Here is a 14,160-nt window from a genome sequence, read left to right on the forward strand (position 1 = left end):
TACGCCTTTTTTTTTTTTTTTTTTTTAATTTGGGAGTTGGGAGGAGGGAGGCTGCCTTAGACACCAATCGTTTTGCCTTTCATAAAGAACATACTAGAGTCCCGGAGTCCAAGATTCAGAGTCAGTATTTTCTTGGATTAAGAATTTGATCATTTTTCTTCCTAGGAAACCAACATATTTAACGGAGTTTCTTTTCTAAGGCCAGTAGAGATGGAGCGCTCTTAAAATCCTTGCCTAATGTCTGAGCAGAATTTGTAATCAATATGCTGGCCTGCATCACAGGCTCTGAGGTAAAATTCACGAGAGGTATAATTTCTGCTTTTAGCGGGCTTATGGGAGAGTCTGGCCCTCAGAGGAAGAAAGTCTTGATGAGGTTGGGAGGAGGACAGAGGTGCAACTCAAAGCAGGATGGCATCAAATGGGGCCAGGAAGGGGGCGCCACCGTCCCTGGGCTGCTCCTGGGGGCTCTGAGGTCACAGGCGGGTCACTTCGGACTCTGGGGGCGCCCCTGACTTGCGGCAGCGCCAGTGCAGAGCCCAGACGACCTGAGGCTACTCCTCCACCAGCTCATCTCATCTCTTATTCGAGTCAGAGACGGCCCGCCTCAGACCAGGGGCTCTGCAGAGGGGGAGAGACCTGTCTCCCAGCGGGCCTGTGGGTGGCCACCAAGGGCTGACCTAGTTTCCTCGTCTCTGGACTTTGTACTGTTCTTTGTCCCTAAATAGACCATAACACGGCTCTATGCTCCAGCCTGGGGCTAGCAGGCATTGCTGAGGTAAAAGCTTCTTTTGAGGTTCTCTGCCAGTAACAAATGCGTATTCAGTTATGACAGCAAGGACTCCAGAATCTTGAATCTCCGCCAACCAAAAGAAAGCAGCGCATATACTGCTGAACTTTTACAACTCCACAACTTAGAACACATAAAGCGTGTGTAATCCAGCTGTAAATCTTGTTGGCAGTCAGCCCCACCCACTGGCCGCCAGGCAGCTGGATTTTGAATTGCATCCGGCACTTGGCCATGCTATCGACTCTCTCTGCTAAAAGCTTCTCAGTCCATTTCTCATCCTTCCTTTTTCTACCTCCATCCGCCAGGCCACTCCCCTCCCTCCCTCCCTCCTTCCATCTCCCTGAGTCCTCAGCCAGCTGAAGCACTAGTTTCTGGATGATTCTTTTCATTGTATCTGAGACAATCTGCTTAATGTTCAGATACACTTGGGTGGGGGGGGGGGCAGGAGGGGAAAGGCAAAATATTTTTGCATTAGACCCTTTCAGAAGGCATAAAAAAAATAAAGTACAAACACAAATCACTTGACAATTTTATGATTAAAGCCAACGATGGAAAACAGACAAGCTTTGTGTGCTGCTAACATAGTCAAGCATCTCATGCCAACCCACTCAACCACCCCATTTCTCAGATCTATTTCTAGATACACCGATGTGTCTGCAGATGAAATCACGTCTGCACATCAAAGAGTTAAACCCAGGAGACGGAACTCCAGGTGAAGAGGCCCTGGTTCATGGGAACCGGCTTCTAGTTTAATGAAACACTCAGAAGTCAAATTCCCAGGACACACTTAGTTCCGTGTACATGTGTCTGATGTCAAATGTTAAAAATGACTGGAAAAAAACGATACGAGCATGTTTTATCTTTGGGTAGAAGGCGGTGATTTTCTGGGAAGACACTCTCTGAGACACCAAACAGAGGAGTCACAGGGAAGATGCTTCGTGTCAGCATCATTGTTGCCTGGTAAGAATAGGAAATCATCTAACAGTAGGCCAAGTCCCGAATGGACAGGTTTCAGGTGGGGCTCAGCAGCTCATTTACGGTGGAGGAAAACTATTTTAGTCACTTGGCCAAAACCGTACAAAGGGAGGGAACTTAGAACCCTAGGCGACTTGACTCTCTCTGCATTTTTCTGCTTGAAGCAGGATAAAAAGCCTTAAATTTTGGCTGCATCTCTATTTATGTAACAACCACAGCTGCTCCCCAAAATAGCTGCTGTCGGCTGAAAGAATTAAGGGCTTTTGTTGCTAACATTTGAGTCCATTTTCTGTAGCACTTGACTGAGTTTCCTCTCCCTCACTGTTGTGCCCCTCGGTCTAAACGGAGATAAGGACTCGCACCATTAGCACATGGATGGATTGTAAAGTCAAGGCTCATCTCCTCAGCAAGTGCAAATTCAGCTTCTGATTCTGTTCCGTGGCAGGTGCTGCTTGGCTACCCAGGACAAGTAACTACCCACCTTGGGAGGGTGGCAGTGCGGCTGATAAACCCCACGAGAGAGATACACCCAGTGCTCCTTCTGTGTTTCTGTGGGACAAACCCAAACCTAGCATAGCATTTAATAGGGTGCCCTTCCCTGACAGTAACAAAGAGAACCCTCATCAAAGCTATCAAACGCGTTAAAAAAATACAAAAGTTATTTTCTCCTTTTTGATTGCTATTTACTTGTGACAACATTTGTTAAAAATATTACTTCTGTCTTCGAGAAGAGATCATTCTCTTCATATAATATGGAAAAATAAACTCTACCAAACCCACAGTCAACATTCCCCCACCACTGCCCTGGGGCTTTGGCTTCTGCATCTCCAAATACCATCACCAGTGTCAACGTGCTACATTTCCAGTAGGCAGACGCTTTGCACTGTCCTAGCCAGTGCTGCAGGTAAGAGGAGGAGGAAGTGGCAAGGTTCATGGAACATTCTGAAGGGAGAGAGTGAGGACGGAGGATGGCTTATTTGCTAACGAAATGAAAGGTAACAGGGTGGTTTCAGGCCCTCCTAAAAAGTCGAGGGGTGTCCCCTCATCTCTTCTGACCACTGACAGCCTGCTAATGGGTGGTGGGTGACGGATGGGAGGGCAGGGAGCCACGAAGGTCAATTATCAGTGTCACTGCAAAGGAGGGCTCATCTTCTGCGCCCGGGATCATCGTGAAACACTGAACTGGATGAATGGGAGAAGACAAGGATACATAAAAACAGTAAAATGTTTATTTTCTTAGAAAAAAAAGTGGGGAAGAGGGATTCAAAATGATTGTGATCACACTTCCGTCTGCATCTGAGCAAAGCCAGTGTTGCAAGCTTAATCCTTGATTAAGATCCCTAGTCAATGACACCTGCTGCTCACTCCCACGTCACTCCAGGAGTCACGTCACAACATGCTTTTAATGGATAAGAGCTTCTCTACTTCTTCTTAGCAGAGAAACAAAGCTTGCCATAGCAACCATCCCATCTCCAAAGCGCAACACTGCCAGTGAGAAGCAAGGCTCTGGACCGCTCGGGAGAGACAGGGAGGGAGGGAGGAGAGAGGGAAGGAGACGCTTGTCTTAGAAGCGGAACAGTTCTACAACAGGAGTTTGATATCTGAGTTCACCACTACCTCATCTTATAGAAAATAGGTTGGAGAGCATCTGTAAAACCAACAGTATCTTTAAGGTGAAATTGCAGAATTTTGCTGCATACCTGGACACAAGAGAAGTGAAAAGTTGCAACAAGTTTTAACTAGCAGCAACAAAGAAAGTTCGAGAACGGTTTTCTGTTTGTTTGTTTGTTTGTTTGTTTTTAGCAATATTCCTTTGCAAGTTCATTAAGAAACACTGTAATTTAATGGGGCATACGATATGGAACGATCTTCGTTTGCTATAGTGCTGTTCGTTGAAGAGAACCGACCTTTGCAAAGATTTCAACTGGGGTGTAACTTATTTACACAGTAGTAGCTCCTGGTTTGAGTGGTCGAATTGGTGCTATGTGATATCCTCTTCTTCCGAACAGTAATCTCGACCCTTGAAGGGAAAAGAGAAGAATAGCGTGTGAGTGAGAAATTTAAAGCAGAGTCCGAGACAAGTTACTCACCAGCAATTTTCTCTCAACGAGTCTGTCCCCTTGGAACAGAACTCAGGCTTTATCAGTGACTACTGGGCACAAGGTAGAAAAGGTGCAAATGCTTGTTGGCTGATTTATAAATGAACTATGCCTCGAGGCATGGAAGTTTTACCAAGTCCCAAATAAGCCCTTACTTTATATTGGTAAGAACTTATGTTAGGCACATACAAGACTCAGTCTTTCACCAAGAAATTACCAAATGGACGAACCATTCAGGAGACCAAGTTCTCATGAATAAGAGAAACTGAAATAAACAATGAACAAGCCACTTTTGTCTGGGGCTGGGGCTGCACATACTCTATGGTTACATCTCCATGCCTGGAATTTAGAATTTTACAGAAGGGGATGGTATAATCCAGGGATGTCGTAGTTTTAACCCACTCCCAATTAAAACAGGGGTTAAATCCCACCCCCCCCCCCACCCCGCCCCGCCAAAGATCCACTGAACTATGTATAACAGATCTGGGACTATGCTTGGTATGTGTAGGATGCAAAAGAAAGCGAAAATGCTTTTGATTCATTTGCTACCAAAACAGGTTACTTGAGGGCTTGAGGACTACATACAGTCGTTACTTTTGAACATTTTCCTCCTCTCTCTAGTGGGTTATACACTCTATGAAGGCATGGTTAGGACTGGGATTTAGGCTCCACATCTGCCCCAGCTGGGTTGTCCTGGTCAGAGCATTCAGCTTCTCGGTCTGTAATCCCTCGAGACAACAAAACAAAAGTACCTGCCCACCATGAGATCACAATATCATAGATAAGGGCTTTGTAAAAGGTCATGTATTAATAGCATTTGTATCCTTCAACCTTTTTCTTTCTGAATACACACTATGCATTTAAATTCTGAGGGGATATATTCCTTTAAAAACAGATTTCTCTACTTAACTGGAACTTATTCCTGAAAGTATCTAAAACAAAGAAAATAACAATTTTGCATGAAACTATTTCGCAAACATATTACAGGATTCTTTGTCATAATATCTGGATGCTGCAAATATTTCACATTGTCCTAATGGGTGAGCATCATCATAACGTATGACTGTATCATCTGACAGGGCAGTAATCCTGGCTCTGTGACTAGCTCTGGTGTCTTGACTGAGTCACCTCTCTGCATCTCAGTTTCCCCATCTGTACAGTGAAGACAACTATCCCTACTTCACATGGTTGCTGAAGATTAAACAAGTTAAGAGTAGTACGGTGATGGAATCGTGTCTGGCACATAATTGTAGTTATTATGTGTGTGTGTGCATGCACACAGGTGCACATGTGTTTGATAAATAACAAAATGCTGCCACACAGTGAAATCTTCGGGGCCTGCGAGGCATGGGAGGTTGCCAGTTCCCACGTTAAACGGCCCCAGATTGCTTGTTCTCTTTGAATGTGATTCACGATGTTTGGTTTCCTCCTCCATCAGATTGCCACCTCTCACCCCTGCTACCTGCAGAGCGTCTGAGCCCCGTGTCACCACCACACTTATTTTAGAAGTGGCATGAAATGTCTCCCAGGCAAAGAAACTGGGTAACCGATCTTCCTGAGAAGAGAGGCATGCACTCAGCCGTCATCGCCCATCAACAGCCTCCCTGGTGACACTGCGCAAGCAGATACCATCCCTCGCCGGGACCCCGACCACTTAGGAGACACTCTGAACCACGTGTTGGGGAGCTAGGAAGGAGAACCCCTTGGGCCCTGATGGCTGGGAGTTTACTCTCCAAAGTGGGAAACAGGACACATCCAAACGTACCAGCACAGTGCTAGAAACATAGGTGATGCTCTCCACAGATCCTCAACTCATGCGGCTCAGGGAGGGTATTTGGAAATGGACACTGTTGTTTAGCTGGAGGGGAGAGGCAGGGCTCATGCAGTTTTCATCAGGAAAGGAAAGAGGACATTTCCAGTGTATATATGGACGTACACACTGTTGTGTGACAACAGGCAAATTGCTGGGCTTTGGTTTCCTGGGGATAATCATGGTCTCTGTCTCAGGGTTGTGATCAGGATTAAATGGGAAAAACATAGTGCCTGGCAGATAGTCAATAAAGGTTAGCTGCTGCTGCTATCATTGCAATCATTGTTATTACAAATCCCGAGTGTGGTCAGTCTCCTGGCAGGGGAGCAGGGACCTCCTTCCTTGTGGTCATAAACTGTGATCTGATGGGTGTCCCTTCCTCCCACCTCAGCCTTGTACCGCAGGGAGGCCAGAACCTCGTGACCTTGGATACACTTCTGTGGCAGACCCTAAGTCCTTTCCTTTCTTATACCTAAAAGAGGCCGCAAATCAAGGCAAAGCCCCAGCCAGCCAATGTGGTGTGCAGAAGGCACTTCATCCACAAGACAGAACTTGCGTGCAATGACAGAGAGCCACACGTATGTGAACGGATGTCCTCACTGACACAGCAGTGTCTCCAACTCTGTAAATGAGTTACAGGGTTAACACAGCAGAAGGAGCCTTTTAGACCCTCCAAGTTTACTGTTACCATAATGGAGCGCCCCCTTTCGAGGGACAAAACTATATCAACCGTCTATGTAAACCCAAGACTGCAATGATCACTTCCTGAACATTTTCTTCTCTGGAATTATAACCACTATGAGGAGGAGGAGGAGGAGAAGGTGGAGGAAAATGGCAACAGTTGTTTTGCTGACATTATTTCCTGGACAAATGACACCTGCCAGGTGGGAGAAGTGTCATGTTACCTGCGGGGGGAACCTCAGAGGACCACAGACCACAGGGCTCATCCTCGTCCTTTTTGTTAGAACTGTAGTGAGTTGACAACTAACTTCAAATTCTAATCAGTTCCACTTTTGTTATTGTCACCTGCCAGCAGCTCTGAGAACCAAATATTTCATGGACAGAAAACTTGGAAATCAAAGGCATGGAGAGTAAGAGCTCCCGGAGGGCCGGCATCGTTCTAGAAGGGGAACCTGAGAACGGTTCCTGGCACATCCCACCCCCATGCGGGCAGACCTTCTGTAACATGACTGCACATCTCATTTAAATTTATAAAGAACTGTGCTAAAAAGAGAACCTGAAAACCTTCAGCTGTCAGAAGGCAGAAGTGGGAGTGAGCTGGGTTTAGAAGAATCACGGCAATTCTCCTGACCAAGGAGGCCCTTCCCCTTATGCGGCTACAGAAAGGGATGTCTGTAAAGACTGCTTTCCGCAGTCAGAATTGGGGCCTCGAGACACAATTTCCACCCTTGTGCAAAGGACCCGTTGAAAGCTACGGGGAACAAGATCCCTGGGAGGAGGCTGCAAAGTCCCAACAATGCTGACAAGGAAGGCTGTTTGAAGAACCACAGAAGCATCTTGGTGCAGACTCAAAAATCTTCAGGAGCTCTTGCCTCTGGAGATTTCCCCCACTGTGCCCCTACTCTGTATGGGTTTTCTGTGTCCTCTTCAGCTGCATTATTTCCTTGGAACTTCAAGAAGTTTATGTCAACACAGAGCATACATTTCCAAGGTTCCAGGGTATGGATTCTTTGTTGGTTGAAATGTCCGGGCTAAGAATTGGGGATGTGAAGGAAAAGAGAAGGGAAAGCCATTATCCTAATTTTAAATTCTGCTAGTTTAAAGAGGGGCAGCCCAAAGAGTGAGTTCGGACCAAGGAATTGTTCCTCTGAAGTACCTTGGTCCTGAAGTTTAACTAGACAAGTGGTCAAGGGCTGGCCGTCCAGTTTCAGGTTTGATTTTATCATGGAAGTCTCTAGTACATTTCTGTAGACCTGTGGGCTTTCAGCCTAATACATGCACCTCAAGCACCTAACAATCAGCCACGAACAGAGGATTTTCCCAGGGGGGTAGATGACAACTGGATGGATATTACTGAGAGGACGCAGCAAGTCTCAGTTTCCCCATCTGTAAAATGGGGAAAGTGACCTAACATGCAGTGTTGCTGAGGGATCAGAAAACACATAAGGTGCTCAGCAAAGCTTGGCCCACGGGAAGTTATTTAATACATTAGCGTTCTTTTGATGATATTGAAAAATGAGTTCAACAGACGCAGCAGTGAATAAACTGTCTAGGTGAGAAACTGGGCCCATAGCTGAAGGAGTCATTTACACCTAGGTCCTCAAACAAGCCAGGCATGTGGGTGCTAGCCCCTCCCCCTCCATCCCAGATCCCCACCCCCCCCTACCACCACCATCAGCCCTCACCACACTCATCACTTCTCCGTTTCTGGATCTCTGCTCAAATGCCACCTCACTGTCTTCCCTGAACACCCCACCCTGTACACAATAGCCCTTCTACCTCGGCTTCATTTTTATTTATATCATTTATCATTTCCTGGCATTATTCATATATTAGTTCCTTTCGCTATTGGCTGTCTTCTTTCTTGAACAGAAGCATCAAGTGGGCAGAAAGCGTTTTACGCAGTGCTGTATCTCCAGGGCTTTTGACCAGCGTCGGCAACGTGTTAGCTGCTCAGTGAATTGTGCCGCATTCCAGACAGGGAGGCTTCTCTTTGGGGATAGTTTTCCAAGCTGCCCATGAAACTGTTCAACAGCTGAACCCAAGCTCTGCCTGTATGCAATTCCCAAAGGATGGCTTAATCCAGGCCTTTGGAATCAGAGGATAGGCCTTTCCAGACTGACAGCACACCTTGGTCCCTCGTCTGCGAATCACATGGCTCCGTCTAGATCTTCCCCCTTTTGTATGGGCGCCACTTCCCCCATGCTCTTATTAAAATGGACACATCCAAAAAAATCCCCGGTACAGAATAAGATACCCCAGATGTACAGCACAAGATACGTAAGAATCAAGTATCTGACAAGGGGGATCACCAGAAGTGACAGACTCCAAGAGAACTGATGTGCTGAATCTTAACCATAATGTAACAGACCATCAAACTGAACTTCTGTTAAAGTTCTGGAGAGGGAAACAGCTCTCAAGGAAAGAGGGAAGTAACTTATACAAAGCAATCGAAAAAGATCACAAGAAAATAAAAACAGGAACACATCTGATCATGTGGAAACAGACTTCTGCATGTCAAAAAATAACACAATGAAAAGGCACATTTCATAATGGAAAAATACCTTTAGCATACAGTGTGTAAATAAGTTATAGGAGAAGCTCCTACCAATAATAATAAAAAAAGGACAGTAAGAGGATATCAGTAAGAAGGATGGGTACACACTGGAAACTCATTCAGAATGGAATAAGACCAGTGAACACATAAATAGAAAAGTGGCCTGCTTCAGTCATCAAAAAATACAAATCCAATCATTTGACGGTATTGGAAAACAGTGATGCCCAATTCTTGAGAGTCCACAATGAAACGTAAATCCCAGGTTGCTGGCAGGAATGTAAAATGGTATGGTGGCTTCAAAAGGCAACTTGGTAATGTGTACCATGAGTCCCCAAAATGTTCATACCCCTTATTATAGCAATCATTGAAATCAGTATCAAAGATAAACCCCCAAATATATGTTCTTTCTTTCTTTCTTTCTTTCTTTCTTTCTTTCTTTCTTTCTTTCTTTCTTTCTTTCTTTTCTTTCTTTCTTTCTTAAAAACTTTTTTTAATGTTTATTCATTTTTGAGAGAGACAAAGACAGAATGTGAGTGGGTTAGGGGCAGGGAGAGAGGGAGACACAGAATCCGAAGCAGGCTCCAGGCTCTGCCAGCACAGAGCCCAACGGGGAGGCTTGAACCCACAAACTGTGAGATCATGATCTGGGCCAAAGTCGGTGGCTTAACCGACTGAGCCACCCAGGCGCCCCTCCCAAATATATGTTTTTTAAAAAAATATATGCATTGTGCCCTGGGGCTGGAGGTGGGAAAGAGGATTGACTATAAGCAAGCAGGGGGGACCTTCCTGAGGTGATAGAAATGTTCTAGAACTGGAGGGTGGTGGTGGTTGCATAATTTGGTAAATTTACTATAAATGATTGCATTGTACATAGAAAATGAGTAAGTTTTATGGTATGTAAATTATAGCTTCATAAAGTTCTTAGGAGTGTATGTATAAATATTTTCATTGCAGCATTTTTACTAGGTGTGAAAAAACCCACAAATATCCCAAGAACAAAAATGGTTACCAAGGTACGGCCCATGAACACTCTGCTACCAAACACACGAACGAAACAACAGGACCAATCACCCACCGCGTCCCACACAGGCAGGTCTTTCTTGTGCACCACTGTATTTTCACACACATTGTTCCCTTCTCTCAGACCGCCTTCCCCAGCTGTCTCCATGCAGCCACTCAGTCTTTACAGTGTTGTTTCAACCTTGTATCTACAAGTGACATTTCCCCTAGGGCTCAGGGAGAATGGGTCTCTTCCCCTCTCAGTCGTCCTTCTATCCCACCACCAGGCTTTAGGGTGATTTTAACCCAAATGTTTGCCTCCCTTACTGCAGGCAGCAGGGTGGGTCTCTTATTCACCCTTGTCTTTTTGGTACTTAATGGAATCCTTGTGTGGCCCACATCACAATGGTTATGAACACTTAGGCGTTTGGAGGGAGGCCGTGCTGTGTGTGTAGGCTATTAAATGATGTTTTCAGGAAGTGTCTTGGGACTTTAATAAGTGAAGGAAATTGTCAATATTTTGTGAATCCCACAAGAAAAAGCAGTCCTCTTTAACAACACAGCTGAGGGGCACCTGGGTGGCTCAGTTTGTTTAGCGTCCGACTGCAGCTCAGGTTGCTATCTCCTGGTTTGTGAGTTCAAGCCCCATGTTGGGCTCTGTGCTGACAGCTCAGAGCCTGGAGTCTGCTTCGGATCCTGTGTCTCCCTCTCTCTCTTTGTCCCTCCCCTGCTCTCACTCTCTCTCTCTCTCAAAAATAAATAAACATTAAAAAATTAAAAGAGAAACAACACAGCTGACAAAGAGTAAGGTTTGAACACAAGTATCAGCAGAGACTGGGGCACAGTCTGGTTCTAAGAACAGCCTGGAACCTAGCAGAGGGCAGCAGGAATGCATGGAGGGGGAACAAAGGCTGATATCAGAATCCTACTGTTCACTACTCATCATTCTTATTTATATAAATAATACCTATGTATAAACCACAGAAGGAATCATGTCTGGTCCTCTCTCTTTTTTTTTTGGACAAAGCAAAAGCACTTTTATATTTGGATTTAAAAATGTGCATCTGGACAGTTCAATTACAAGTGCCAAGAGGAACACCAGCTCTCCTTTTTTAAAAAAAATTAATTCCAGTATAGTTAACATACAGTGTTATGTTAGTTTCAGGTGGTTCAGCAATTCTATCCATTATTCAGGGCTCATCATGGTTAAGTGTATTCTTACTCCCTTTTACCCATCTCCCTATCTACCTCCCCTCTGGTAACCATCTGTTTGTTCTCCATTAGAAACAGTCTATTTTTTGGTTTGTCTCTTTTTTTTTCCCCTTTGTTCTTTTGTTTTGTTTCTTAAATTCCACATATGAGTGAAATCATATGGTATTTGTCTTTATCTGACTTATTTCACCTAGCATTGTACTCTAGATCCATCCATGTTGTTGCAAATGGCAAGATTTCATTCTTTTTATGGCTGAACAATATTCCAACGTGTGTGTGTGTGTGTGTGTGTGTGTGTGTGTGTGTGTTCCACATCTTCTTTATCCATTCATCTATCCATGGACACTTGTGTTGCTTCCATATCTTGGCTACGGTAAATAATGCTACAATAAACACAGGGATGCGTTTATCTGTTTGAATTAATATTTTTGTATTCTTTGGGTAAATACCCAGTAGTGCTATTACTGGATCGTAGGTAGTTATATTTTCCGCAGTGGCTGCACCAGTTTGCATTCCCAGTCTGGTTCTCTTTTTATAATATTTAGTCAGGAGTCGTAAACTCAGTCTTTGCTGTTGTCATGAAGTTCTGATTCGAAAACTTCACAGGGGCCAGGGAACTAAATACCTTAGTGAAGATTCTCATGTTTGTAGAAAGCAAGCATTAAGCTTGGTAACAAAGGCCCATTATAGAGTTTTGTTTTAAGGAGGTTTATTTCTGTCTGGAACTGTGAGTTACACTTGTCATAAAGCAGGCTCTTGTTTGCTGACTGACTGATTGACTGACTGAGTCTCCTCTCCTTGATCTCTCTGGATGACACCAGGAACCTCTGTTAGTTTCTGGCCTGTACATTATTTTGATTCTCCTACTCCCTGTGTGCTTCCTTTATATGATTCATCTTCCTCCTCTCTTCCTAATTATGGGCATCCTGAGTCTCAGTTTCTTGACTTAGCTTTGCCCCTGACAGACTTCTACCCGGCTTTGTGGGACTGGCTTTCAGGTGCCAAAGAACACCTTGATTCGTGAAACATAATTGCCGCAACTGTGTTTTGGGGCAGAAATTCAGTGGGCCATCTCCTTGCTCTGCGCACCGTGCGCCCCCCTGCCCCACAAGTTTTTTCCCCCAACCTTTTCCTCCAGGCATCACCATCCAGAGGCAACCTCAGACCCATGTTTCCATGGAAATTTGGACACTTATGCTCTGTCCCTGCACCAGGAATACAGGGGCAGAAAAGCTCATTCCAAAGCTAGAGCATCTGCGAATGATGAGCTAGAAACCAGAACCCCCATGATGTGGAGGAGGCAGGAGGTGGGAAAGGGAGACAAATGGAATGAAGGCCACCCCCAGGGGCTGCTATTCCAACTTCTCTCTGCGGGGCAGGGGGCCAGAAGCAGGCACCCTCCACCCCTTCCTCAGGGCTGCAAGTGGTGGGGCCTCTATCGGTCAGTGTTCCAACAGCATTTTCCCTAACAGCCCAACAACGATTTAACCACACTTTTGAGGAAATGCCAGAGAAAAGCAAGAATAATTAGCTGTGCTGTTAAAGTCTCCTCCTCCGGCTTACCTCCTTAGAAAAATCAGTCAAGGCATTAATGGCCACCTCTGTTTCTAATGAGCTTTATTCTAATTAGACTCACACATTGTGATTTCAGTTGGAAAAAAGGTCTCGTTTGTAAAGAGCAGTAGGAGTGTGACAGCTTCTGACTGTTTCTTTGACCATACACAGGAATGATCACCACGATAACAGCAGCAATGACAGCCGTCCCAGTATATCAGCTCTTCATTCCCAAGGGAGAGCGAGTATTAACTAAATGGCTGTAAAACCCCCACCAAGCATTTGTTACACAGGAATCCTCATCCTAGGAACAAAAAAGGAGGACGTTTTAGAAGCTTTAAAGGCACATATTCCTTAAGCTCTTTCTGTCATTGGCACTTGGATGACTTCAGTGACGCCCCTTCCCCATGCAGAGGTGAGTGGGAGTTAGAATAGGGTGGGAGGTTCCTATCTCTAGGCCATTTTGAACTGATGTCCTACAGCAGGTGTTTGGTAACTTTCTCTGTGAAGGGCCAAATAGTAAATATTTTAGGCTTTGCATTCCATACGGTCTCTGTTGCAGCTCAGCCCTACTGTTGTGAGCATGAAGGCAGCCATAGATAAAGTAGAAGAATGAGCGTGGCTGTGTTCCAATAAAACTTTATTTGTGGACACTAAAATTGGAATTTCACATACTTTTTCACATGTCAGAAAATTTATCCTGCTTTCTTGCTTTTCCAAACCACTGAAATATGTAAAAACCATTCTTGTTTGGTAAACTAGATTTGGCCCATGGGCTATACTTTGCCCACTCCTGTTCCAGAGAATAGAATTACCATCAGTGGCTAACACTGTCAAGGGTTTGGCCTTCTTCCTAGAAGCTCAAGCAACAGAGATAATTTCCATCTTGAGAGAAATGTCTCTCAAGATGGAACCAGAGTTCTCTTCTAAAATGTCATTTTACAAAATTGTTCTTATTTTACAAACAAGAAAAGCATCAATCAAAATAAAAATTTTGCTACAATCTATCTTCCTAATAAATTGGAGACTTTCCAAGTTTCATTTAAATTTCTGTTCATATGTTATTTTTATATAGTTTCAATCCAATGATAGACACATCTTTTTTTGTTTTTTTTCCACTTAATGTTATCTTATAAAATTTTTTCCTGTTTTAACTGATTTCTTCCAATGATAAATAGATAAAACAAATTTTTGTGGAATTCTTTGTGGAAGATTTCCAGGCCATTTGATGGACTTAATTCAAAGGGACGTCTTAGTCTATTCTCAGGTGTAAGCGTTAAGATTTTTTTTTAATGTATATATTTTTTTTTGAGAGAGAGAGAAAAAAAAGAGAGAGAGAGAGAGAGCAGGGGAGTTGCAGAGAGAAGGAGACACAGAATCCAAAGCAGGCTCCAGGTTCTGAGCTGTCAACAGAGCCCAACACGGGGCTCAAACTCATCGACCATGAGATCATGACCTGAGCCAAAGTCGTATGCTTAATTGATTG

General features: G+C 44.4%; 1 protein-coding gene across 2 annotated transcripts in view; it reads right to left on the bottom strand.

The window, feature by feature from the left end:
• Positions 1 to 2,973: 2,973 nt before the first annotated feature.
• CF3H1orf21 (chromosome F3 C1orf21 homolog) overlaps positions 2,974 to 14,160 on the bottom strand; it is a 227,123-nt gene continuing 215,936 nt past the window's right edge. For both annotated transcript variants that reach the window (XM_042975382.1, XM_007096228.2), the window contains one exon: positions 2,974 to 3,782. In XM_042975382.1, coding sequence (XP_042831316.1) covers positions 3,744 to 3,782 — 39 coding nt within the window. In that variant the 3' untranslated portion in view covers positions 2,974 to 3,743. The remainder of the gene's footprint in view (positions 3,783 to 14,160) is intronic.

This window comes from Panthera tigris, chromosome F3 (assembly GCF_018350195.1).
Source record: "Panthera tigris isolate Pti1 chromosome F3, P.tigris_Pti1_mat1.1, whole genome shotgun sequence".
Taxonomy (NCBI): domain Eukaryota; kingdom Metazoa; phylum Chordata; class Mammalia; order Carnivora; family Felidae; genus Panthera; species Panthera tigris.